Below are 27,663 nucleotides of genomic sequence, written 5' to 3' on the forward strand. Positions count from 1 at the left end.
ATATACTGTTTGTCTGTGGCATCAGAAAAAAATCTATATTACGTGATGGTCATTTTTCAAACCTGGCAAATTTGGACGTCGATGCCGGCATAAGTGGTCTGCTCATTTTCAAATAACGCCACGGGATATTTAACGTCCACCGCAAAACATACAACGAGTAGTGTGTGTGTGAGCAACACACCCTCAGTATTAACCAGGGCGGCCGCCTGGCTCGAAGCATGATCCCCTGCAGCAAGCGGCAAACGACACTACCTCTCGCTATTTCTTTCCTTGCTCGACTGTGAAAATCTTCTTTTACTCTGAAACACAGTGGATCGGGCCTAGACACTGAGCACTGACACCTTAACCCTTGAATCTTGACCTGGGCCAGACGGCAAGGACAACCATCGCGCCCCGCTCTCACCAGGGGCGATGGTGGGTGGCACGGAGGGTTCGATGTCGCCCGGGAAGACGCGCCAATCGACCAGGAAGCCTCGCCCGGCGACGGACGAGTCCGTGTGGAAGAAGAGGCTGATGCTGCTGCCCGTGCTGCGCAGGGGGCCGGGTGGCGTCAAGCCGCAGAACGTCCCGAGGAGCGGCGCGCTCGAGTCAAGCCCGTTGTACACCTGTGGCGGGGGGGGTCGGAAAGGTCACGCGAGACCTTCATGGTTTTTCTCGCCGGCGCGTTCCCGACGACGACGACGACAACGCCATTGTTTTCCCTCTCGTCGGTTCTCGTCACACCTCCCCTGCGACGCTCCGCGCAAGTGGGGCAGCTTCCCCGGGGGGGTTGGTGGGGGGGGGGGGCGGGGTGGGCAGTGCTCACTGAGAGCTTGTCGTAGGTGCAGACAGTGGAGTCCTCGATGTCCATCTCCAGGAAGGTGATGTGCACTCGCTCGCTCGCGTCGCCCGCGCGGATCGTCCAGCGGTAGTCCACGTTGTGCGGGTACGTGCGCGGCCACAACGGCGACGCCACCTGCCCGCTGGTGCCCGTGATGTCGTTCCCGAACTCTGTGCATCGCAAGTGCGGGAGAGGTGCGCGCGTTGGCACAACGGCCGCTGTACGACCGCCCGCTGCAGACATAATGTCCGACGTTTCGCTCCATGTGCTGGGAGCTTCTAAGTGAATCCGAATGGATCCCGAATAAAAGCTCCCAGGAAGGTTAGTGCCAATCGAAATGCTTGTTTTCTCAAGCACACAGTGTTCGGTGTTAAATCTACAAATGGTCAGGCATAAAGTAAGATGTTGAGCATGGCTCTGTGTTCGACTTTGTAACTCTCGTACCTGTCACTCTATAATCCTCTAAAGCTAATGACAGAGCTCTGTGGGCAATAGGGTTGCCACTTCTGAGTTACAATAAAAAACAGAATAATATCTCACAATTCCAGAAGAGGCAGGGAACTGCATGTAAATGCATTGTCTTGAGTGGTGTGGTGTTGTCATTATCATCATGACACAGACAAAAAAACAGGACTTTCACAGATTCCCCAGGACAGCAGCGACCTCAAATAGAGGACAGTCCTGGAAAAACCAGGATAGGTGGCAACCGTCATGGCCAGCGTTCACATTTCCTGAGCATGGGCCCTGCACTATGGGTAACAACGCCCCCCCCCCTCCTCCCCCACCCCCCGTGTCATGCGCTCCACTCACGGTGAGAGAATTCGGCCATGAATCCGGCGCCGTTGCCGTGGCCGTTGGACACGAACTTGACCCAGAGCACGTGTCTCGCCACCAGCGTGTAGTCGGGGGGCAGGCTCGCGCCGCAGAACCTCCCGACCAGCGGCCCCGTCGCGTTGTTCTCGCGCACCTCCACGAGGTCCCCGTCGCCCTCGGCCCCGCAGGCCGTCGGACCGTCCAGCTGGAAGAACCTGCGGTACCGCGGCGCGGCCGGCACGGGCGCCCGTCAGGTGGGGGTCGGAGGGGGGGATGGCCTAGCAGGCGGCCTAGTGGGCGGCCTAGTGGGCGGCCTAGCGGGCGTGGGCGTCGAGGTCGCAGGCCGGGTGCGGCTGTCTCCTGCGCTGGTGGGAGACCAAGAGTGGCCCACGGTGCAAATGCGGCCACCGGTCTTACGCCGTGGGCCACGCCAGTAATGTCACTCACTGCCCAAAGTCACTCCATGAGTCTGTGTGTGAGTCTATGGGTCTCTACACAAGTCTACGCAATTTGTCAGTTTGCATGTTCTCTCTCTCCTGGTGGTTGTGTGGATTTTTCGTGAGGTTCTCCGGTGTTTCCCTCCTAGAATCAACATGCATTCAAAGTATTTGGCTGATATAGATTTAAACATGATAAGCCACTTTGAGATCGCCAGGTCGCTTCTGAAAAAGAGCTATGTCGCTCAGCGGGCCTTAGCTGGTAAAATAAAAGTAGTTTTTTAAATTGTTTCATTTGAGTGCACGCGTGTGTGTGTGTGCGTGTGGTTTCACTCGTGTGTCAGTGTGAAGGAGGGAGATTGAAGGTGAATAGGAGAGCAGTAGAGAGAGCTGCAGGGAGAGCGCCTCTTGCCTGAAGGTGAGCTGCACGCGGTTTCCGGGAGAGCTCTGCAACACCCAGGTGCACTCCGTGTCGGAGGGGTACGGCTCAGGGTAGTTGGGGCTGTTGAAGGCCCCGGTCTCCCCATGGAACGTCCCTCCGCACGCTGCACACGCCGACAGAGCCGCCGCCAAACCGACCAGCACAACGACGTCACGAGGCGTCCGTGACGGCGATCGTGGCGTCAAGATGCTAACCACTTCGCCTGGGATACAGGAGGTCGTGGGTTCGATCCCAACCCTGAGGCCTGCTGCTGTATATTCGGAGTTGGCGTGTTCTGCCCGTGGTCGTATGTATTTATCTCCGGGTCCTCCGGTTTTCCCCTCCGAATTTAGAAACGTGCGTTTACAATATTTGGCTGCTGTACATTTTCACGTGATGAGCCACTTCGTTGAGCTATCGTTTGTGATAGCCAGGACGCTTCTGAAAAATATCTATGAATCTCAGTGAGCCTTACCCGATAAAGACCGCTTGTGTTGCGATCGAAACGTCGTGGGTTTTTTGCTTTTATTATTTTACATTTATTTTTATTTTACATTTAATTTAATTATAGTTTTATTTTCTATCTACGTGACTTTAACGAAAGAAACAAGAATATTAATTCCTGCAGTCACGAAAGTTTTAAGTCAAAACGATAATGATAATTTCAACTTGTAACGTGCCACATGGTATTCGCTTACTCTCGAAGAGAGAGAACCCGACTCGGAGGCGCGAGGAACCAACAGTTGCCCAAGCTCTGCGGTCCTCTTTATGTTATCAGCAAATGAATACATGTTTTGCATGTGGGAGGGAGACGGAGCTCCTGGAGACAACCCACGCGTGCGAGGGGGAATCACTCTGTCCCGTACAGACGGAACATTTTTGCCGCACCTCCTTCTCCTGGCGAGCCAGGGGTACGGCTACTCCTCGATGCTCACGGGAAGGCAGTTTCACACGCGTGTGTGCAGCGATCCACCAACTCTCGCTACCGCCTCCACACACAGCTGGGCCACAGACAGCCAAGTGCTGTACGTGTGGACGTTGAAGCGGTTTTAAAGAAATTAGTTTCTCAATTTAGATTATTTAAAAGTGCGTAGCGCTTCCTAATGTTGGAAGCAAGAGCGTTCCAGACGGCCGAAGAGGCGCATCTGAGAGCGCGCGGCGTGGCGACCGTCCTGCGTCCGACGGCCCTCGGGCTCTAAAACGCCCTCCGCGGGTCGTCGTGACGGGCGCGAGACGGCGCACGGACCTGAGTAGGAGGCGCCGTAGACGAGGCGGAATCCTGCCCCCTCCAGCACGTTGTCCGACACGAAGTTGAGGTGGAGGGCGTTGCCGTGCGAGGTGATGGGCGCCGGCAGGTCGCGGCCGCACAGCCGCGCCACCGACGGGGCCCACGGGTTGTCGCCGTCCAGCACCTCCAGGTGGTCCGTGCTGCAGTTGGCAGCGCGGTTCTCGATGTCCATCTCCGTGAACGACACGGTCACGTGGCCGACTGCAAGCGGCAGAGGCAGAAGCGGCAGCAGAAAAAGTCAAAGCGGCAGGTGCGGCTGGCGACAGCGCGGACGGCAAATGAGTGGGTTGGCTGCGATGCGCGAGCGTTGAGCCCCGGTTGGGGCGGCAGCGCAGAGACTCATGGGGCGCCGTGGTGGCTAGGAGATGTTAACTACCTCGCCTGGTATACAGGAGGCCGTGGGTTCGATCCCGACCCTGACGCCTGCTGCTGTGTATTTGGGGTTTGCGTGTTCTCCCCGTGGTCGCGTGGATTTTTCTCCGGGTGCCTCCACATTGAGAATCACCATCATGCGTTGAGAGTATTCGGCTGTTATAAATTTCCACCCGATGAGACACTTCGCTAACATTTGTGATAGCCAGGTCGCTTTCGACAAAGAGCTCTACAGCTCAGTAGGCCTTACCTGGTCAAAAAAATATAAAAATAGTTCATAGTGACTCACAGTTCTCATGCGCCTCGATGATCCAGCTGCAGTTCTGGTTGCCGGGGTAGTTGTGTGGGTGCAGCGGGGAGGTGAGGGCACCGCCGACGGCGTCCGCGATGATCCTGTACCCGCACCCTGCAGCCCGTGGACAGAGGGGCGGGAGTCGGATGGCGTTCAGCGATAGGAGACACTCACTCGATGATGTTAATGGTCATGTTAATGATGTTGACAATTTGATAATTACTGATGTTGATGATGGTGAAATTATGTTGATGATGACGTTGATAATGGTGTTGATTATAATTTTGATGTTGATGACGGTGATGACTCTGATTGCCCATGATGTTGATTATGGTATTGGTGATGACAATGACGATGGTATTGATAACACAGATATTGACGAGAACAACAATGATGATAACGATGACTGTGTTGATGATGACAATGACGGTGTTGATGACGACGATAATTGTGTTGATGACGATGACGACGATGATGTTAATGATGACGGTGATGACGGTGTTGATGTTTATAACCACGACGACGATGGTGTTGATGACGACAGTGATGACAATGGTGTTGATGACGACGGTGACGATGGTGTTGATGACGACGATGATGTTAATGATGATGGTGACGATGGTGTTGATGTTGATAACCACGACGACGATGGTGTTGATGACGACGGTGACGATGGTGTTGATGACGATGGTGACGATGGTGTTGATGACGACGGTGACGATGGTGTTGATGACGACGATGGTGTTGATGACGATGGTGACGATGATGTTAATGATGACGGTGACGATGGTGTTGATGACGATGGTGACGATGGTGTTGATGACGATGGTGACGATGGTGTTGATGACGATGGTGTTGACGACGACGGTGACGATGGTGTTGATGACGACGGTGACGATGGTGTTGATGTTCATGACGACAACGACGAGGACGACGACGACGGTGCCGCAGCTCACCGGTGCTGAAGGAGGCGCTGAAGCCGTGCCGCTGCACGCTGCCGTCGGAGCGGAAGCGCACGAACAGCTCGTTCCCCGTGGCGGCGAGCGCCGGCGGCAGCGCCGTGCCGCACAGCTTGGCCAGCAGCGGCGCGTGCTCGTTGCTGCCGTCGTGCACCTGCACGCATCGACGCAGGGGCGCCGCCGCGGTGGCGAGATGTCAACTCCCTCGCCCGGTATGCAGGAGGTCGTGGGTTCGATCCTGACCCTGACGCCTGCTGCTGCGTAGCTGGAGTTTACGCGTATCTATCTCTCTCTCTCTCTCTCCCCGCGTTCGCGTACATTTTTCTCCGGGTCCTCCGGGTTTTCCCTCCACAATTAGAATCGGAGCATTTGCCTGCGATAGATTTTCCACGCGATAAGCCACTTCGTAGACCTATCATTTGTGGCCAGGTCGCTTCTGAAAACGGCTATATACCTCAGTGGGCCTTACCTGGTAAAATATTTTTGTTACAATTGTTTTAGCCATGCAATCGGAGGTGCGGGCAGAGGACAACAAACTAAACACCAAAGCCGTTATAAAGAACCTGCTGAGCGATGCTACCATGACCACCATCATCATCGGTAATCACCATCAACATCAATATCTTCGTAATCATCAAAATAATGGACGTCATCATCATCAACATCACTGTTCTCATCAACATCATCGCTGTCGTTGCAATTGCCGTTAATATCAAACATCCTAAGCATCATCAACGTCATCATTGTCATCACCGTCGTCGTCATCGAAATTAAACATAATCGAACATTGGTATCGGTGGGCTCTCACTTTGTTACATTGTCTACTGAGAGAGCGATTGATTCATGGTGGAGCCACGGTGGCCTGGCTAGACACACAGAGCCTAACCGGGCATGGACGCGAGAGCGAGTGATCGAGCGAGCGATCGAGCGAGTGATCGAGCGATTTAGCGAGCGATCAAGTGAGTGATCTAGCGATCGAGCGAGCGATTGAGCGAGCGAGCGATTGAGCGAGCCTTACAGCGACGTAGTCGTAGTTGCAGTTGCTGTGCGTCTCCAGGTCGAAGGTGTTGAAGGCGAGCTGCACGCGGTGGTTGCGCGCCACCGACACGAGCCACGAGCAGTCGACGTTGGTGCCGTACGGCTGCGGGTAGTTGGGCGAGTGGATCTCTCCGCTCGGGGCGCTCACGTTGCCTCCGCAGCCTGAGGGAGGCAGGGAGGGCATGGGGGACGATAGGTGGGGGCGGGGGAAAGTTGAAAGAAACAAAGTTGCAAGGAACCAGGCGGAGGGGGTATCTGCGACGACGCGTGTTCGAGCTGTACCCCGCCTTCGTGCAGAATGACGTGCCAACGTTTTCGCTCCCGAGTGCCGGGGAGGGGCCGAAACGTCGGACGTCGTGCCGGACAGCGAGCGGCAACAGCCCGAGAAAACCCGCTGGAGAGCGGTACAGCACAAGCGCAAACACCTGGTGCACAGGGGATGCCGTCTTCGTTTCTCAAGTTTATTTCAGGCATTTAATGATTCACCACTTCCCCTCGCACCTCTCACCACCGCCGCTTCTTCCCCCACAATTTGACGTCTTGTCGCAATTTTCGGTCGCGATTTGATCCGAGTAGCAATTATTTTGTCGTCGCTGCAGTGCTGTTGAGCGCACCGAACTCCATCGCGGTTGCCGCGTTTCCACGCCAACCACCGACTGAAACTTTTACAGGGTCCTCCGCTTTCCTCCCGCAAGCCAAACACTAATGACTCAGCACGGGACAAACCACGCCACTGCAGAACCCTCCCGGAATAAAAGTAATGACCCTTTCCTGGGTAAAATAATTGTAATAATAAGGTGTTCTAACGGAATGGACACAAGACAGATAGAGAAAAATCCTGGATACATCTTTAAAAACCTCCATTGCTTCTTCCACATTGAATAGGTTACCTAATCTCTCACAAACACAATCTGAAAAGCACCATCTCACAAGTGCAATCTCACCGATGCAATCTCACAAAGAAAATCACAAAGGCACAATCTCAAAAATACAATCAAACGAGCACCTCTATGCCCTCTCTCACCACGTCCCGACATCCCTCCGGGGGGTGGGGAGGGGGGGGGGCTCACCTCCAGGCCTCTCCTGCCAGGAGGCGTGGAATCCCTTCTTGCTGACGGACACGTCGGTCTTGAAGCGCACTATCATGTGGTTGCCCGTGCTGCTCACGTGGTGAGGCTGGCCGGCCGGCTGCGAGTGGCACAGCTGGACCAGCCGCACCGAGCTCAGGTCGGGACCCCCGTACACCTGGCGCAAAGACAAAGGTGCCCCCCACCATCAGGAGAAGGGCAGCAGAAGGCACGTCATGCGTGAGAGCAGCACCATGCTTGGCTACGTACGGTGGCAAAGAAGTGACGGTGGAATGGCACGGTGATCACGAGCGGAGGGGTAAGAATTTCTAAAAGATTATTTGTAATAATACTTACATTTTATATCGTGTCATTGATGTTAATAGCATCCCACAACAATGTACACTCATTATATATGTATCAGGACCAAATCCCATATACAGCCAATACCAAGCAAATTAAAACCCTTCTACCAAGCAAAATCTAAAATGAATAAACTAAATTAAGAAATGGCACCAAAGGAAAAAGCACAAACAACTAAAAAGTTATCCCACGTTTTCCAACATCATTGGTAAGCAAACCTTCAGTACCGGTGAAAACACTACAAGGAACAATGTGCATCGGCCAAGAGGGGCAGAGAGCGATTTAAACATGGATAAAAGACGAACAGCGGAGGGCAGACCAGTAATGTACGTATGTTGATGTGTGTGTGTTGACCTTCTTTCGCACCGCACGTATAGCCAACCGTGCTAATCGGGAGAATGAACGCTCCAGGGCACGAAGGACGGAAAGGAAATAACGGGAGGAGGCCAGAGTGTGTGGCCGACGTGGCCGCTCGCGAACCGCGACGTGGACGACGGCACGACCTCTCACCTCCAGGACGTCGTAGTTGCAGTCGGGGTGGCTCTCGACCTCGAACACGTCGATGGTGAGCTGCACGCTGCTGCCCTGCGACGTCTCCAGGAACCAGAGGCACTCGCGGTTGTTGGGGTAGTTGTTCGGGTAGCCGGGACTGTTGAACTCTCCGCTCGGTCCCGTGAGGTCTCCCCCGCAGCCTGCGAGGAGTGAGGGGATGAGACGGGGGCGACAGGGCAGGAGGTCAAGGGTCGGAGGCATCTCCGTGCGAGTCAACCGAGCCATCGCCTCCGAAGCCCTCGGTCGACCGGCGTGCGTCACGGGGCACGGCGGGAGCGAAGCTGCGATCGTTTCCGGTGGGCAGCAACGTGGCGTGCGTATTGTGCGTGTGCTGATGAGAGGGCGTGTGTGTGTTGGCGGCGTCGACAGCGTTCAGAATTACGAATGTTTGAAGACCGCTCGCGATTCACTCAATTGGGTAAAACCATACAGCGACATCGCCCGGCACTGTGAGACTACTCTGGACTAGAACTGTCTTTGAAACCTAACGCCGCCACGGTAGCCATGCACTCGAAGAACGGCGTGATAACAACATGGACTAATGATTTATTGATTCATCGCTTAAAATCGATTCTTAGGTTCATGATAGGTGCATCAACTATTTTGCTTCACGTGACCCCTGCAGCCACTGGAGGTGCTACATTCGCCAATGCACTCCTAAAATAACGAATCGAACCTAGAATCCCAAAGCTATCCCGTACCACGAGAATTAATTGACTTGCAAGGGAGCCAAGCAATTACATTGCTTCATGTAGATTACATAATTGTGTAGAGGGCAGTTTAACAACCACATCGCTGCAACACACTGCACATGCAACTTCTCCCACAATTCCTCCTTCAAACGGCCCCCCCATCCTTTGCCCCCCCACCCCCACCCCCTCTCTTTCATTTCTCCACCGTTCCCTCCGTCTATCCCGGACTCGCTCCTGCGCCCCCCTTCCCACCTGCACACTCCCTCCCTGCACGTACCGTTTTGGTACCAGCTCATCTGGAATCCGCTGTAAGCGACGGAGGAGTCAGTGACGAAGGTGGTGTAGAGGTGCTGGCCCGTGGTCTGGCCAGCCGGGGGTCGATCCGTGCCCCCGAACCTGCCAATGAGCGGCGCTGAGGCGTCCGAGCCGTCAAACAGCTGTGAGCGGTGGAGACGCACGGGGGCAGAGGGTGAGCGGTGGCAAAGGTGCGGCCCTGCAATTGCTTGCTTGTGCCACTGCAGGAGGAAGGGCCTCTACTACAGGATGCTCGAGAGCAGTGTGCTTCATTGCAAGGCTCGCAGGCCACTGGCGGCCTCTGGTGGCCTTCAGTCGCGACCCCTGACGTGCGGCCCCCGATGTCACCCCCGTGACATACAAATAATCGATTCGCTCGTACAATTGTGACTGCGAATCGAGACAATGCATATAGCCGTGAGCGGGGGTGATATATTACATCGATAATGATTGCCACCGACTGAGCATACGAATATTGAAAAGGCTACTTGAACAAATACAAAATCGCACTGTACGTAGTAAACCGTGCTAATCGGAGGTGTGGGGGAAGGACAACACACTAAACACAAAAAATCAGTTCTAAAGAAATGAGTTTGTTAATCTTGATGATTTAAAAGTGCCATAGCTCCAGTGGCTTCCTAATATATATCGGAAGGAAGAGCGTTCCAGACGGCCACATAAGCGTATTTGAAAGCACCGCAACGATGCGGTGACCATCTTTGTTCGATGGTTCGCCAAAAGCCGCTGCTGTGAGGATGACCGAGTTTTGAATGAATATACAATACAACAGAAAAAAAATAAGATAATCGTTCAGAGTTTTTCATGCAAACAAATTATCGAGCGAATCGTCGCCGAACATCGTGCACCGCGTCGTGGCCTCGCGCGCCTCCGTCACTCGCCTCCACGTAGTCAAAGACGATGTGCTCCAGCTGGAAGGTGAGGAAGGTGTAGTTGAGGGTGTTCCCCAGGGTGGCCGATATGAGCCAGTTACAGTTGCTGTTGTGCGGGTAGACGTTGGGGAAGTTGGGGCTCTCCAAATGGCCGCGTGAGCGGTTCACGATCACCGTGCCCTGGCAGACTTTGTTGGGTTGTATGCAGTTGGGGTATCGAGGTGGGTCGGTCGGGGTGAGTGGCGGTCGGGAGTTGTTGGAGTTGGTGTGGAGGTGGAAGTGAGTGGTGGTTGGGAGTTTTGGCGTTGGGGTTTGAGTGTAGAAACAGGGACAAGGCAAGAGACAGTTTCAATTACACGACAGTTTCAGTTGAGCACCGGGCAGGTATCACCTCTGCACGCAGCGTTGAGCCAGTGGTAGACAATGTACGGCTCTGCGTGGCTTCAAAGCATCACAGTGAATGGCAACTCTTGCAATAAGTATGCTTTAAATATTCACCAAATTAGTGCATTATTACCGAGTCTCAAGACTCTCATTCTGCTTAAACAATCACTTGTCGAGAAATTCCCAAACAAATATTTCTCTACACGTTACAAAGCCAGAGTGGCCAGAGATAGGGTAAAAACCCCCAAAAAGTCGTACTAGAGATCAGGGGTGGAGCCGTGTTGCAGTGATTAGCATATTGCGCTACAAACCCGGCTAAACAAGTTCAGTTCCTAGCCAGGGCTAACATCAGCGGCGGGTGATGTCTTGACGGGTCCCGCATTGCCCCCCCTTCGCCAACCCCCGCACTGAGCAGCGCGGCGAACCAACCGCCACGTGCGGCCCAGCACGGGGGGAGGCCTTCATCCAGCAGCGGAGCGAGAACGGGCCGGGCGAGTGCGGCACGCGAGCCGGCCGGGCGGGCGGGCGGGCGGGCGGCGGCGTACTCTGAGTGTAGGTGGCGAAGAATCCTCCGGCGCTGATGGAGCCGTCCGTGCGCAGCTTCACGTACATGTGGTCGCCGCTGCTCTCGATGGGCGGCGGGATGCCGTCGTGGCACAGGTTGGCGAGCTGCGGCGAGTTCGCGCTCGAGCCGTCGAACACCTGACGGGTCAGAGGGGCGCGCCGCTTGAGGCAGTTGCTGCCGGGTTGACGCGGCGCGACAACCGGGTTCGAGTGAGATGGAGCTGGCGGATTTGCCACGCTCTCAAAAAGCAAATCGGATATAACGCAATGAATGTATTGGGGAACGCATCTTTTATGATGGAGTGAACGGAACTACGTCGCGCGAGTAGGAATAAGCGGTTGTACCGCTGCCTCGTCGTAGCATCATCGCACGGGGCTTTGGGATGCTGCTGGATCCTTCTAAATGCTACACACGTGCCTCAATCTTTGTTCAGCCTGGGTACGCATCTCACGTGCTATCACAGACTGTGCCTTAACCTTATATATTATTTATTATAACGCGATTTCCATAGCACGGTATTCTTCAGCAACACAGCTACCGCGTTGTAGGACATCACGACCGTACGGCGAAAAACATTCAACAAACGTACAGCGAGGTAGTCATAAGCGCAGTTCCCGTGCGACTCCAGGTGGAAGTCGGCGAAGGTCAGGCGCAGGCGACTGCCGGCGGAGGCGCGGATCAGCCAGTAGCACTCCTCGTTGGGCGTGTAGGGCAGCGGGTAGTTGGGGGACGTGAAGCTTCCAGTGGCGCCCGTCAGCGTCGCCCCGCAGCCTGGTCAAGAGCACGGGGGATGGTCGTGAACTCGAACGCGAGTTGTGTGCGCGTGCGTGTGCCCTGGTTCTCGAATGCGTTTTTCCCAACGCTCTCCGCTCCGCGTGTTTCACTCCAGTAAAGTGTTCATTTGTTCGGACGCCGTGACGAGCGACGCACGGTAACAATCAGAAGGCTCGTCAGAGAGCCACGCAGCACGAACGGCGGGATCGCTCTCACTTGCCGAACGATAACTTAACCGCGGCTACTGACTTTGGGTGTCTGTTCATGTAATTTTTATTGAGTGAATGCTTTTTCACGCGACTTCCCGCAGTCAAAGCACCGGATTGTGTTACAGGTGTGGAGTCGCGTGTCGGCCGGGATCATGACGATTCAGCCAGCGAGCTGCAGCTTTGATTTCCCCGGACATGGCTAACATGACCGGGTACCTGCGAGGGACACGATGAGGATGTAGCTGCTGCACATGTCCCCCCCTGTTAATGTAATATCTGTGGTGGTCTATGTCTTAAGGATTTCAAGTTCTTTGAAGATGTCCCAAAACTACCATATGGAACTTCAATGCTTTTAGAAAAAACTGTAATATTTCGTGAAGAGACTGCGTCATTTGTCGTTGCCAATGTTCTCTTTTTTTTCTAAAAAGCAAATGAAGTGATTGATTTCTTCTCGTTCGAGTTGCCTCGTAGTGTGAGGTAATATTCACTAGAGGGCGTCGTTACCAGTCATGTGAACGATTGCTTGCTTGACCTGCGTGGGACTCGGTTGTCATTTACCGTGTTTAAGGTTTCTCTAAAGTTACCGCTGCTTCTGTGAGCAAACATTATACGGTGTCAGAAGTAGGTATGCATACTTATTTATTACACGATAAAGCTTCGCCCTTAACCCACCCCTTGCCCACTGCATAAATGCTGTACAATACAAGTTACAGATGTATAATATTTGTGTATTTGTCATTTCGTGTTTGCTATGTCGTACTTGTCCATAGACACGATGGGCAGACACAATAGCAAGCGCAATTTTGGCTCTCGAGGCACCAATAATAATAAAATAGTGGGATTTCCACTTTTGACGTTGACGGGGCTGCACGCTATAGACCGCCGCCACTGTCACGAGCCACCGAGCCAGACCACTGAGCCAGACCACCGAGCAAGGCCACCGAGCCAGACCACCGAGCCAGGCCACCGAGCCAGACCACCGAGCCAGACCATCGAGCCAGACCACCGAGCCAGACCATCGAGCCAGACCACTGAGCCAGACCACTGAGCCAGACCATCGAGCCAGACCACCGAGCCAGACCACTGAGCCAGACCACCGAGCCAGGCCACCGAGCCAGACCACAGAGCCAGACCACCGAGCCAGACCATCGAAACAGACCACCGAGCCAGACCACCGAGCCAGACCACCGAGCCAGACCATTGAGCCAGACCACCGAGCCAGACCACCGAGCCAGACCACCGAGCCAGACCACCGAGCCAGACCACCGAGCCAAACCACCGAGCCAGACCATCGAGCCAGACCACCGAGCCAGACCACCGAGCCAGACCACCGAGCCAGACCACCGAGCCAGACCACTGACCCAGACCACCGAGCCAGACCATCGAGCCAGACCACCGAGCCAGACCACCGAGCCAGACCACCGAGCCAGACCACCGAGCCAGACGACTGAGCCAGACCACCGAGCCAGACCACCGAGCCAGGCCACCGAGCCAGACCACCGAGCCAGACGACTGAGCCAGACCACCGAGCCAGACCACCGAGCCACACCACCGAGCCAGACCACCGAGCCAGACCACCGAGCCAGACCACCGAGCCAGACCTGTCCGGATCCCGCGTCGCTACGCCCGCTCACCGGTGGCCGTGCCGTCCCAGTGAGCCGAGAATCCTCGAGCCTCCACGGAGCCGTCCGTCCTGAACTTGAACCACAGCTTGTTCCCGTGCGACAGGAGGAGGGGCGGTGCGCTCGTGCCGCAGTACTTCCCCACCAGCGGAGACGTCTCGTAGCCGCCGTTCCTGTAAACGGCGCATGTACCGTGAGTCCCGTATGTACGTACGCATGTTGAACTTCTTTCGCACCGTAGGTCGCCAACCGTGCTCATCTGAGGTGCGAAGGAAGGACACCAAACTAAACACAAGAAGCAGTTCTAAAGAAATGAGTTTTCAATCTTCATTTAAACGTGCATAGCTCCAGTGCCTTCCTAATATCAGAAGGAAGAGCGTTCCAGACGGCCGCAGAAGCGCATCTGAAAGCGCGCGATGTGGTGACCGTCTTTGTTCGATGGCTATATAAAATCTGCTGCGAGGATGACTGGAGTTTGGGTTCCTTGACGAGATCAGCAAGGTACTGTGGTTCATTTGCGGCAAGCGCTTCGTGTTTAATGACTGCGTATACAATATATTCGTATATGCAAATATTATTCTGACGCATCACAAAATGAAGAACCCATTTAGTATTCTCCTAAAGTGGTGCTCCACTCCATTGAGAGAAAATGGGCCAGCAGAAGCAGGTATCACATCACGAGTGCGATGAGTTTGTAGCTAACTATTGTACTTCTGAGTTACCTTCAAGTGACCTGTCATCTGCACGACTTGTTGCGTGACGGTCAAACTGAAATTGTAGGCAAATTCAAATTTTACGTCACGTTTTTTTTTCCTGCAACAATTGGTGATTGGGCCAAGACCATCAACCTGCTACGCTTGAGAACTCGTGGTTTCAACTATGCGTGGCTACCGAGATTTGAACCCAAGATCTCAGTGGTGCCGAATGGATGCTCTGACCCCCCAGCCCCATGGAAACCTCTCAACATCATCATCATCTTCGTGATGAGCAGACACCAGCGGTCGACTTGGCCATCATCATCAGTCAAATGAGCACCGCGTGGCGAGGCTGCATTTGCACTCTGTGGGAAGTCAAAATTTCTTGTCCTGTGGGTAGAAAAGCTCCTGCCGCAGCAATGTGGAATTTCCACCACCGACTCTGGACTGCAATAGGAGAGGAACACCGTCCATCGCCTTGGCCGTGTGTTCGCTTGCAATTGAAATGTCTCACCTGATTTCGAGGTAGTCAAAAGGACAGTTGCCGTTGCCAGGCCCCTCGAGCAGGAAGTCGGTGAAGTTGAGGGCGATCTGGCGGCCAGCCCCCACCGTGATGGTGTAGATGCACTCCCGGTAGCCGGGGTAGTTTGCCGGGTAGTTGGGCGAGGTCATCACGCCGGACGGGTCGGTGAACACCTGTCCGCACGCTGCACGCGGCACGGAGATGCACGCTTAGCGTCAGTCGGAGGGGGGGGGCACAGTCGATTTCGCCTGCCTGGCCTGACGTCCTCCTCCCTGCTGAGACCATGCTGCTTATCCTTACGTGTGCGATTCATTTTTATTAAGCACTAGCTGTACTACCCCCCGGGACTTGGATTCACCACGCCCGGCCGCCTTTGTTTCCCCAGTGGCGATGTTCACACACCACACCAGTTACTCGTTTGAGGCTGAGTCGACCTAGGGGAGGCCCAGGAGCGGTTAAAATAATTGTCACTGGTGGTGGCCGTGAGCGGGAATCGAACTCGGGTCGCCGGGTTCGTAGCGCAGCGTAGCGCTAACCACTACACTACAATGCGTTACGCTTCCACATGCGCGGGTCACGTGACAGATTGACGTCACAGCTCACTTGCCGTGCAAAAAATACATGCATCATTGAGACCCCCCCCAAAATAAATATAAAGTGTATTTTTTTTTATTTTTGCATGGTGTACAGTCTGGAAGGTACCCACATGGCAAATTTCAAGTTTGTTGCATGTCGGGAAGTACGCTAAACATTTTGAACAGACACATATATGGAGATAAGGTGGTGCCACAAATGAACCACAGTACCTTGCTGGAAGGAACCGGAAAAAGAGGGAGAGCTAACAAAGAATGGCTTCACGACGAAATTGGAGATTGCTGCCAGAAAGATGTGGCAGTACTTGAGCATAGTGGCACAAGACAGAGGAAAGTTGAAACAAATGACGAAATGTGCAGTGGTCACCTCCAGGCTATCTGCCCATTGATCGTGATGGTGACCTTGCTAATCTCGCGTCAAGGAACACAAACCATCATGCAAACTCTGGTCATCCTCACAGCCGCTTTCGGCTCACCATCGAACAAAGACGGTCACCGTATCGCGCACTTTCAGAAGCGCGCTTCTGCAGGTGTCTCGAACGCTCTTCCTCCCGATATTAGGAAGCCACTGGAGCTAAGCACTTTAAAATAATCTAAATTGTAAAATAATTTCTTTAGAACTGCTGTTTATGTAAAATGTGTTGTGAAAAAAGATCAACATACGTCAACATACGTTATTCCCCCATAGCCATTGTATGAATCGTCTGATTCTGGGGTCAGGAATTGATTCAAGAATGGAATACTCTTATTGCCGATGTTTCCATTCCGTTTATCTTGTTGCTTATCTCGACAGTTTTGTCCAATGTCTTCGCCATCATGTAACAGGACATCGGTTGCGGACGCTTTGCATAAAGGTTCAACTCTCGCAAGCTGGATTATCCGACGCGGGCATGGTGAGCGCGATCATCATTAAAGCGTGATAACTGCAATGAAGGCAGAAGTACAAGGTGACATCATTCACAACGGCAGATCGTTGCGTGCCTTCTTCCGTCAATGCCAAAAAAACACAACGTATGTAAACTACCGACACTATAAATAAGGCATTGCGCTCATTCCAAAAGGGGGGCATTGACTTGACTCAATAAGTCCTGCACACACTGTCAGACCCCCTTCAAGCCGGGCAGTGCATATCAGTGGCCCGTCGATGGCTTGAGAGTGAAAGGTGGCACCGTGAGAGTGGAGAGGTTGAGACGGGGGTATTGTGTTTGCTTTCTAGAAAATAAAAAAGCTATAGATTTGTTTTCACATCACACTCAAGAAATATCTGGTGCAGCTCCCGTGAGCAATACGTGTGTGAAATACGTGCCACTCTACAAGTCCGCGCGTTACACAACGCACACAAAATGAAAACATACCCTTAAGGGATCAGGAAGTTAACTTAGAAGGTCGCTTAACTTTTAATTTTTAGAACAAGTCCATCGAGTTTTGTCAGCGAGGTGACTCTCACGGCTGTGGTTATACCAGCTTCGCCGTCATTAGGAATCATCGGCACGAGTTGGCCGGTCGGCTCAGGGGGGTCAGAGAGCCGAGCCGCTGCTCCCGAGATCCCGCGTTCGAACTCGCGCGGAGCGGCACCGCTCGCGGCTCACTTGTGGAGGCGTTGAGTGCCACGTAGGAGGCCGAGAAGCCCTCGGTGCTGATGCTGGCGTCGGCCACGAAGAGGATGGTGAGCACGTTGGTGGTGGTGGTGATGGAGGGAGGCACCGAGCGGCCACAGAACCTGCGATGGGCGCACGCCACGCGACACCGCACACGCGACATGCCACCACACACGCCACACATCACCACACACACGACATGTTACCACACGCCACGCATCACCACACACACGACATGCCACCACACACACCACGCATCACCACACACACGACATGTTACCACACACACACCACGCACCACCGCACACACGACATGTTACCACACACACACCACGCACCACCACACACACGACATGCCACCACACACACGACATGCCACCACACACACGACATGCCACCGCACACGCGACATGCCACCACACACGCCATACATGACCACACACACGACATGTTACCACACACACCACATGTTACCACACACACGACATGCCACCACACACACCACGCATCACCACACACACGACATGTTACCACACACACACCACGCACCACCACACACGCGACATGCCACCACACACACGACATGCCACCACACACGTGGTGCGGGTAACAGGTCACAGCGGGCCCTCGAACTCAGCGATCGCTGGGCAGCTGTCGGCGCAGTCAGGGGTAAGTATAGGAACTTTCGCTTCACTTTCATCTCTGCAGGTGTGACGTTTTCTCCTGATTTTTATCAGGGAATTCTAGCTTCCTCCTACAATACAGAGCTACAGCAAGGAAGAGGCCGAATATCCCAAATAAGACCGATCTGAAAAAGTTATGAGATTTGTTGAAGCTTGCTTGTGTACATAATACATATATTATTGTTTAATAAATGAGATGGTGATGATGACCAGCATTTATTTTGCTGCTGATTATGTTGCTGCTGCTCACGACGATGATAATTACGCACGTGGTGATCAAAAGAGAGCGCTGGGGTGATGATGATGATCATGCGGATGGTCGCGATGATTGCGGCCGATAACGATGATTAAGACTGACGATGACGCATTTATTTTATTTCTGGTTCTGTTTGGTTCCATTATTCCTTACCCCCCCCCTCCCATTCTTCCCCTTCCTCTTGAATACACCGCTCCTGATCGTTACCTCTTCTGCGAAAGGGCAGCGGGCCTAGACGCCCCCGAGGAATCCCTAATTTTGAGGGTGGATTACGTTCAAGTTTGTTACAAACGTTATCTGTTAGCTGTTTTGTTCCCCCTCTTTTTGAAGTCTACTTTGTATTCTGGGTTTTTTGATGTCAATAACAAATTTATATAACAAGACACAGCAACGCCGACGACGATGATGTCGCCGACGATGATGCCGCTGCCGATGACGCCGATGACAATGACGACGATGACGCGGGCGCAAGGCTCCGCGTCGCCGGACCGAACTCCATACCCCTCGCCCACCCCCCCATCCCTCCCCAGCCCCCCACCCCCCCCCCCATCCCTCCCCAGCCCCCGCCGCACCTTCCGATGAGGCTCTCGCTGGCCGTGGTGCTGTTGTCGTAGAGCTCCACGTAGTCGTAGGCGCAGTTCTGGTGGTACTCGAGCGTGAAGGTGGTGAAGGTGAGGCGCACGATGAAGCCGGGCTGCACCGCCACGTGCCACGTGCAGTTGGCGCCGTGCGGGTACGGGGTCGGGTGGCTGGGACTCGACACGGTGCCCTGCTGCGCCGTGTAGGTGGCACCGCACGCTGATGTCGCGGCAAAGGCGAGAGGAGGGGGTGGTCGACGGAGAGAGAGGGTGAGCGGTGGAGGTGAGCGGTTGACAGGAGGTTGTTATCTTCTTGGTTCTTTCGGTAAAGTCACGTAGAAGGGAAATGATAAAATAATAATAAAACATAATAAAATAATTCTCACGACGTTTCGGCCACAACGCAAGCAACCGTCCTCAGGTGAACAACAGGTCTGTCGGAAAGACAGCGTCTGAATGGGCACCACCAGGCTTGGCAGCGTATAGGAGGTAGTTAGTTGGCGAATGTCAAACATCTGGGGGGAGCGAGCGACTGCTGAACATTAACGCTGAGAGTTCCAGTGCAGCACTGGGCTCACGGAAAATTACGGGGGCTTCAAATGTCGTGTCGCGGCAAAGAGTAGCACAAAGCGTCAGGATACAAAGCCACAAAACGATGTAATGTCAACCGCTGACTGATCTTCTTTCATAAACATTCCGTGCAAAGTTTGGACCCAAATGTTACATTTTAATTACGCGAATTTAACTGAGCTACGAGATGATTCCGAGCCACGAAGAGAGTGGATCCTAATGACGGAGTGTCCCTGTTATAGAAGGCAAATATAATCTCTACGACGTCCTTGGCTCATGGTTTGAGAGACAGCTTGGCTGTTTTGACGTAGCGTGAAGTAGATCACAACTTGCAATGATTATCCAAGTGGCCGTGATGGTGGTGGTGTTGATGTGCGTATGACGATGATGATAAGGACTGATTGTATTCGAAGAAGTATCTTTAATCACAACTTTCTTGAAAATAAAAAAGAACCACAGAAGCATTACCTCATTGATTCACCATAATGCGAGCTAATACTGCGTGGCGCATTACTCGTTGATATCATTATTATTTATAATTATTATTTGAACGATGACGACGTCGATGCTGACGGACTCACGGGACTCGTCGTACTGTGCCGTGAAGCCATTGTTGGCCACCAAAGCGTCGGTCACGAACTTGACGTAGAGCAGGCTCTGCGTGGACTGGGCCGGTGGGGGCAGCCCAGTGCCACAGTAGCGGCCGATGAGGTTGGCGTCCTCGCTGCCTCCATCCCGAATCTGATCCCGGGAAGACGCGACCAGCAGTTAGCCACGTTCAGCAACGCGCCGTTGAGACGGAGGAGAAGTGGTCACGGGGTTTTGGGGGTGGTCAGAGTTAGGCCATGTGACGCGCCACACACAAGAAGGGGTCATCGAGTTGAAGGCGAAGTAATTGTGGGCAAGAGATGGGTTCGGTAAAATTCTAAAAAGAACATTCGTCAATGGGGCAGGTGAACCACTGTAACGTTTAAACAAAGCTTGGAGTATAACTTTGGATGCAAAAAGAAAATGAACAAACGAGTGAGCGAGTGAGTGAGCGAGTGAGCGAGTGAGCAAGCGGGCAAAAAAGCGAGAGGCGCGAGTGAGCGAGTGATCGAGCGAGTGAGCGAGCAAGGGAGTGAGTGAGTGATCGAGCACCTCGACATAGTCGTATCTGCAGTCGCTGGCGTTCTCGATGTCGAAGGTGAGGAAGTTGAGCGTCACCGACTTGCCCTGCGGCTGCGAGATAACGTACTCGCAGGTGCGCCCGTGTGGGTACGCGTTGGGGTGGTACGGGGTGCGGATCTCGCCCATTCCGCTGAACTGGCCTCCGCACGCTGCCGTTGGGGGTCAGGGGTTGGGTATGCAGAGGTCACGGATCACCAGGAGTGCGGAGGTGTGCAAGGACTCGTGAAGTTCACATTGTACGTTATAACAGACAGTGTGCCCTTTATCCAGGAAATCCGGAGTCTCAATAATTTTTCAGGAGGATCCTGCATTGGGATGGTTGGCCAATCCCATGAATGAGCGGTTGCCGTGTGGACGCAATCCCCGCACCGGTCGGCTACGTACGGTGCGAAAGAAGTGCAACATGCGTACATATAGGCATACGTGAAATCCATTGCTCTACCGTCATCTAATTGCTTATTTCCTTCGAAACGGGAAAGAGCAGCTGCTGCCTGGACCATGCGATCAGAACCAGGACAGAGGGGGCTCGTACCGACTTGGTAGAGGGCGCGGAAGCCGGCGCGGGACACGGAGTGGTCGGACTTGAAGCGGAGCCACAGGCTGTACGAGGACGAGGTGATGGGTGCCGGGATGTCGCTGCTGCAGTACTTCCCGATCAGGGGCGCCGACTCGGAGCTTCCATCCCTCACCTGGCTCACAGCACAGTGGGGCACAGTGGGGCACAGTGGGTAACAGTGGGCACGGTGGGTCCGGTGGGCATGGTGGACATGGCGGAATGAAGAGGGTGGAGGGTCGAAGGAAATTTCCGTTGATTAATGGGTCAGAGGGCCGAGTCAACACTGCTGAGATCCGGGGTTCGACGCTGGATTTCATCCGCACGTGAAAAAAAACTGGGTTCTTAAGAGTGTAGTGAGTTGATGGTCTTGGCATGGTCAATGATGACTGCGCATAAATAAAAGAAGTTGAACTAAATTTGGTTTTCACTTAATTTGGCTAAATCCTGATTTGAATGCCAGGTGACAAACATTTCTAATTGGTGGATATAAAAGGGTCACCGAAGAGACTCGGTTAAATTGACATGCGACAAAAGATCTTTGCAGGCCATTGACATATCTGCCCTGGGGGTGTAAACGTGGGCCTTGTGGTGATTTGACTTCAGTGGTCGTTCTGCGGCATCATGTTTCAGGGCCGTTCTCCGACAGAAGGTGATAGCACTGCTGGCCGCAGCTGTGAGTGGAAGGGTATCCGCATCACGGCCTTCAAATAAAGCTGCGACGTTTCAGACCGCGCCGATCGTGAGAATGTATTTACAATGACGAATTCGTGAATCGCCGCACCCCTCGTTTCCGCGAGGGCTTCATTGTCCACAGAGCACATGCCTCACGTCAAAAATTGTCTCCGCTCAGGTGCCTCCACGGATTAACTGCTCGTTTTTATGGGCCCACGCTACCGCCAGCTGACCGTGTTGGCTCTTCTGTGAAGTTTACCGCCTTCGACTGGGGGGACGGGTTTTTTTTAATGTTCGACTTCGCACGAGCAGGCGGACTTTAGCTTCTGCCCATAAAGAAACGCCACGTGATGTGCGTGCACCTTAAAGATTATCGTTTCCTTTTTTTGGTCCGTTTCCTTTGCCAGCAGATTTCTTTATGTGCCTGTGGTTAAAGTTGGCAATACTGCATTGCAATTACAAAGATGTGTTGCACCCTGTGTGCCCTGTTAATGTGTCACGGTACGGCTGGGTGCTTCCTATGCCACAAAGCGGTGTCACTTTTTGACTATCCATGTGACCCTTTTGCCAGAATCAATCATCTTCAAGGGCAATGCATCCTTTACCACCAGAATATTCGTTTGCATGTGTTTTTTACCACAAGTATGTGCGGTTACTGCGATTGGCTGCCTTGTAATAGGTGTCTATTGGGTGTTTTAACATCTTAACACCTGTATTATGCCAGAAAGGGTGAAGTATTTTTTTAAAATTATTAACCTTTTCCCATACCGAGACGTCTGCAAGTTGCAGGGTGGGTGTCCCATTCACCGCTGAATCTCGGAACGCGCAAGCGGTTCACGTTAATTTAATTTAGAGAGGCACAGCGCCACTGTTTTTAAAGACATTGAACTCATCACAGAGAATTGTAGCGACATCACCACACTCTATGATAGCTGGCGCCAAACCGTGCCACACTCCCGCATGGCCTTTTACTTCCGATTCGTACGCGTACGTCATCGGAACGGAATCGGAAGATAAACTGATGACATACACATACGTCAACTTTGAGCATTTACCAAACACCCTCATTTAAAATTGCACTCGGTTTGCGTGTGAAACGCGCGCTAAGTCGGGCAGAGGGAATTGAGCCAGGTCAGAGGTCACGCCGAACTGCAGAGTTACTTGAGACAGTGCACAGGCATCGACCACCCTGGCTCCACTCTCTTCTCATCGAGACGAGGCTTGGTGGTCTCGAGATCCCGCGGGGGAATTTATGGACGTCACTTTTAATGTTTCACCTTTCAGGCCCTGCCACATGCAGCACGGTGCTCCTGGTAATCTCTGACTGGCCACGTGACGCTACCCACCCAGAGCAACCGCATGTTATGGTTGCGCGGTTGTCTGTACACGAGGCTTCGCCGGTGTATACCGAACTGATTTCGCACAGTGCGTAGCCAACCGTGCTACTCAGAGGTGCGGGGGGAAGGACAACAAAACTAAACACAAAAACGCAGTTCTAAAGAAATGAGTTGTTTATATAGTTTAAAAGTGCATAGCTCCAGTAGCTTCTTCCTAATATCGGAAGGAAGAGCGTTCCAGACGGCTGCAGGTCGGCTGTCTGTAGACTGAGCTGCATGGTGCATCTGTGGCTGCTTGGTTGTCTGTACACCAAGCTGCAAGACTGGAGAGCCTGCCTACTCGCCCATGCTGCTCTCCCGTATCGCGCGTACATACATACGTGCACACACACGCACACATATCCACGTGTGTGTGTTCAGTGCACCGCGTGGGCCCCGCACCTCCACAAAGTCGAAGGCGCAGCTGCTGTGCCCCTCGAGCTGCATGTCGGTGAAGGTGAGCGCCACCGTCTCCCCCACGGGCTGCCGCACCAGGTAGATGCACTGCCGGTTGTGTGGGTAGGGGTTGGGCCAGTTGGGCGAGATGAGCACCCCGTCGCTGTCCGTGTACGTTCCTCCGCAGCCGGGGTCCGCTGTGGGGGGCGAACGACGGGCAGAGCAGCGGCGACGACGAGGTTAGAGAAGGGTCAGGGAGAGTGGGTGGATGAGGCGCGTACGTTGCGGGCACGTAACGGTTGAAATGTATTGGTGTGCGCATGGTACAGGCAATCGAATTGTGTACGTGTGTGCGTGTGTGTGTGAAAGAATGTACTATTTTTAGTTACGCAAATGATAAGCTAGTGTTAATTCGAGGCCAATGGAGCCGAACGTAACTGTGTAAAAGAGATGTTGATGCAGATGAGACGGTAAAAATTAGACGAAAACTGCCGATGTCTGCGTTGTGACTCCCAAACTGACAAATGTTGACTGGCAGCATCATTACCTCTTATCAGTAACATCGCCACCATCATCATCATCACCATAATCGTACAAACGATGACCACTGCCTCATGGCATTGTTGGCCAATAAGAAATCGAATTTCAGAAGTAATTGGAAAAATCAAAGGTCGTTTACTAAAACAAAAAACACGTAGGATTGATATTTTTGGAGCATTACTGTTTGTTGATATGTACACATATGATGATGCTGCGTTGACATTGACATCCTGTTTTTAATGGATGTTGATTATTGAATTTCTTTTGTGATTTAAACTGTGCTATAGTTGTTACCCACGACATTTAGTGGAAGTATAAATTTAAATTACGTACTATTTTATTTCTACTTAATCTTCATTAACTGGACATTTCCCTTACTTCCTTACTTTTTTTTCATCCATGTAAACCAAATTAATCCATCCCAAATATTTTAGACGATTTTTATTGTATCCACAGATTAGTTACTAAAATTCCCCACTCCCAGTAGCCACAGGGTGGAGCCATTGGCCTGCTGTTCAGTTTGTGTTTTAAAATTGGCTTGTCCTGGTAGAGCAGTTATCGACATCAGGTGGAAATTATTTTGTCTGCTTTCCGAACACGATTGAATAAATCTTGGCTTAAAGCTTTCGTGACTGCAGGAATTCATATTCTTTGGGTCTTTCGGTAAAGTCACGTAGTTAGGTTTAAAGAAAAAATAACAAAAATAACAAAAAACTACAACGTTTCGATCACGATGACGATCGCTTGTGTCGTGATCGAAACGTCGTAGTTTTGTTATTTTGTCTTTGAACCTATCTACGTGACTTTACCGAAAGACCCAAAGAATACGATAAAATAAAGCTTATTCTACAAAAAAAAACAGACGTGCTTGTTAAATTTGAATAAACAACCTGGGTTTGATTCCTTGCCATGCATATGAGTGGTAAGTATGCAGACATGTCTATGACCTGCTCTAGGCGAGCTTCGTGTTGAATGACAATTGATGCAGTGTGCGAATGGATATGTTGAATCGCTATTTTAAGATGCCATTTAAAGCCCCATCTCTTCCAACAGGCTTTCCCAGACTAATATTCACTTCTTATATAATACGTTGTATTTTGAGCTCATCTTCGCGACCACACCACCCACTTGTGTGCTGCTGTGCCAACAATATTCGATCCTTGCTAGCAACACTCGCTCCCTGTGATCTGTGAGACTGAATTGGAGATCTTTTCTTGAATTATATGTGCATGTGCGTGTCTGCATGTGTGTGAGTGTGTGCACACGCGTGTGTGTGTGTAATTGTATTGGTGTATTCGTGTGTGAATACGTGATTTCGCGTGCATGTGGACTCGTGTGTGCTTGCACACGTGTGCATATTTGCGCACGTATGTGTATGTGCTAGCACAGCAGGCGGGAGTAAAAGCGGTGCAATTGCCATCTCGGGCAGTCAACCCAAAACACCTGGGCCTGCCACGTGACCTCCTGCCAGCGAGCCTTCGCCTCAGTGTGCACCTAGCCTGGCACAAGCGCCGCGCTGACACTACCGTCAATTTAGCGGGGCGAACAACGCCTGTTGTTGCGCGCTCGTGCACGTGCGCGCTGCCTGCATACACGGCGAGGTGGTGTAGGTGACGTGGAAGCCGCGGTCGCTGACGCTGGCGTCCGAGTGGAAGTGCACGAGGGCGCTGGGCCCCGTGCTCTGCACGGGCGGCGGGTTCCCCGAGCTGCAGAAGCGGCCCAGCACGGGGTCCAGCTCCAGGAGGCCGTCTCGGATCTACGCGGGGAGCGCCGGGCAGCGGGGAGACGCACAGGGACACGGGGACACGGGGACATGAGACACGGGAGCAGGGTGTCCGAGTCGATCTAACACAAGGCACAAGCACAGTGGTGATAATGCATAGGGTAGTAGTGGTAGAATTACACGTAGAGCTCTTTTTGTCAATCCACTGCTGGATGAGGGCCTCCCCACGCCGCATTCTTCACTTTCCATTCAGCAACACAACCCCAGCAACGCAACCCCAGCAACGCAACCCCAGCAACGCAACCCCAGCAACGCAACCCCAGCAACACAGCCCCCAAATGGCCGTGCACGGTACGTGTGTGTGTGACGGCTGTTGTGTGGTCCTGCCAGTCATCTAAGTCAGTCATTCCACGGCACATGCGTCTGTCCCGTGACCTGTCGCCAGCGAGCGTTCGACATTTCACGTGGCCTCAAAGCGCACATAGCTTGGCACAAGTGCCGTGGTGACGTCAGTGCCACTGAGTGGCGAACGGCGGTTGTTGTTGTTGTTTGTTTGTTGTTGTTTGTTTGTTGTTGTTTTTTTGCGGTGGTCCTGCTTGGTCTGTTGTCGCGAGACGCTCGACCGCTCGCGCCGTGAGACCACGGCAACAACGCGGGCGAGGTGCGTGAGCGCTTTGCGCACCTCCAGGAAGTCGTAGTTGCAGTCGGGGTGGGTCTCCAGGTGCAGCGCGCCGAACGCGAAGGTGATGAGGCGTCCGGGAGAGACGGACACCGTCCAGAAGCAGTCGCGGTTCGGCGGGTAGTTCCCAGGGTAACCCGGCGATGAGAAGTCCCCGTAGTCGTTCGAAAGTTCACCGCCGCAAACTGTGGCGGACGCACGGCGCCGTCACTTCGGTGCCCCAAGGGCTCACGGGGGCCTTTTGGGCATGCCCGTGAAAGCGTGGGTTACGTGCGTGCGTGTGAACGTGCGTGTGAACGTGCGTGTGAACCGGCGTGCGTGTGAACGTGCGTGCGTGTGAACGTGCGTGCGTGTGAACGTGCGTGTGTGCGACTCATACGGGGCGCGCGGGACTCCCACACGACGGTGAATCCGCCAGCGTTGACGGAGTGATCGGAGCGGAACCAGAAGTAGAGGGTGTTGTGCGAGCTGATGAGCTCGCTGGGCACCGTCGTCCCGCAGAACTTCCCCAGCATGTGGGTCGACGCGGAGCTGCCGTCGTGGATCTGCAGCCAGTCGAACTGGCAGGTGGAGCCCCCCTCCAGGTGGAAGAACGGGAACGTGATGCGCACCACCTGCAAAGACGGAGAAGTGTGGGCGGCCGTGAGCGCCGCAGTTGAGCGCTACCGCCGTGCTCGCTGCGCGGGCCGTCCGCTCGAGGGGGTGGGGGTCGGTGTCCCCCAGTCAGCGTGAAAAAGGGATTGCCGGCGTCGGCGGTGCGCGCGAGTGTGGATCGAAATGAACAAAACATTCGGATGGCAGGGTCGTCAAGATTGCCCCCAGGACGACCTGATTCCCTGCAAGGTTGGTCGTCGTTCGAGTGACTGCCACGGGATGAATGGCTGAGTGGTCATCACCATCATTGTACACTATGAGATCTCTTTTACCAGTGGCAAATATAATGGTAGGTTTTTACCCTTTTAACTGGTACAAAACTGACACCTTTATTCAAGGCATCATGTTTGCAATGACCACAACACAAGTAGTCAATAAAGCAAACAAAAAGAAGCAACTCTGATAAGGATAATAATCCTTATCAGATTACGCCTTCTGGTGTCATCTGGCCCACACCAATGGGGACTAGGCTCTAAAGAAAGCCGTCGCGGGTGTGGGCCAATCAACTTCAAGGACAGTACATATTATTATCCTTATCAGAGTTGCTTC

General features: G+C 53.2%; 1 protein-coding gene across 1 annotated transcript in view; it reads right to left on the reverse strand.

The window, feature by feature from the left end:
• The window catches only part of LOC144724720 (cubilin-like), a 76,417-nt gene that overhangs the window by 29,757 nt on the left and 18,997 nt on the right, over nucleotides 1–27,663 (reverse strand). The window contains exons 14-38 of the mRNA XM_078604064.1: nucleotides 26,840–27,074; nucleotides 26,464–26,645; nucleotides 25,652–25,814; nucleotides 23,525–23,715; nucleotides 21,051–21,207; nucleotides 20,489–20,667; nucleotides 19,930–20,089; nucleotides 18,773–18,998; nucleotides 17,253–17,383; nucleotides 15,062–15,254; nucleotides 13,865–14,025; nucleotides 11,837–12,018; nucleotides 11,228–11,384; nucleotides 10,308–10,486; nucleotides 9,392–9,551; nucleotides 8,381–8,562; nucleotides 7,511–7,685; nucleotides 6,421–6,602; nucleotides 5,400–5,556; nucleotides 4,441–4,557; nucleotides 3,738–3,980; nucleotides 2,483–2,615; nucleotides 1,631–1,848; nucleotides 806–990; nucleotides 404–605 (exon numbers count right to left, since the gene is read on the reverse strand). Coding sequence (XP_078460190.1) covers nucleotides 404–605; nucleotides 806–990; nucleotides 1,631–1,848; nucleotides 2,483–2,615; nucleotides 3,738–3,980; nucleotides 4,441–4,557; nucleotides 5,400–5,556; nucleotides 6,421–6,602; nucleotides 7,511–7,685; nucleotides 8,381–8,562; nucleotides 9,392–9,551; nucleotides 10,308–10,486; nucleotides 11,228–11,384; nucleotides 11,837–12,018; nucleotides 13,865–14,025; nucleotides 15,062–15,254; nucleotides 17,253–17,383; nucleotides 18,773–18,998; nucleotides 19,930–20,089; nucleotides 20,489–20,667; nucleotides 21,051–21,207; nucleotides 23,525–23,715; nucleotides 25,652–25,814; nucleotides 26,464–26,645; nucleotides 26,840–27,074 — 4,450 coding nt within the window. The remainder of the gene's footprint in view (nucleotides 1–403; nucleotides 606–805; nucleotides 991–1,630; nucleotides 1,849–2,482; nucleotides 2,616–3,737; nucleotides 3,981–4,440; nucleotides 4,558–5,399; nucleotides 5,557–6,420; nucleotides 6,603–7,510; nucleotides 7,686–8,380; nucleotides 8,563–9,391; nucleotides 9,552–10,307; nucleotides 10,487–11,227; nucleotides 11,385–11,836; nucleotides 12,019–13,864; nucleotides 14,026–15,061; nucleotides 15,255–17,252; nucleotides 17,384–18,772; nucleotides 18,999–19,929; nucleotides 20,090–20,488; nucleotides 20,668–21,050; nucleotides 21,208–23,524; nucleotides 23,716–25,651; nucleotides 25,815–26,463; nucleotides 26,646–26,839; nucleotides 27,075–27,663) is intronic.

The sequence above is a fragment of the Lampetra planeri genome, chromosome 2 (genome assembly GCF_965212315.1).
Source record: "Lampetra planeri chromosome 2, kcLamPlan1.2.h2, whole genome shotgun sequence".
Lineage (NCBI taxonomy): Eukaryota > Metazoa > Chordata > Hyperoartia > Petromyzontiformes > Petromyzontidae > Lampetra > Lampetra planeri.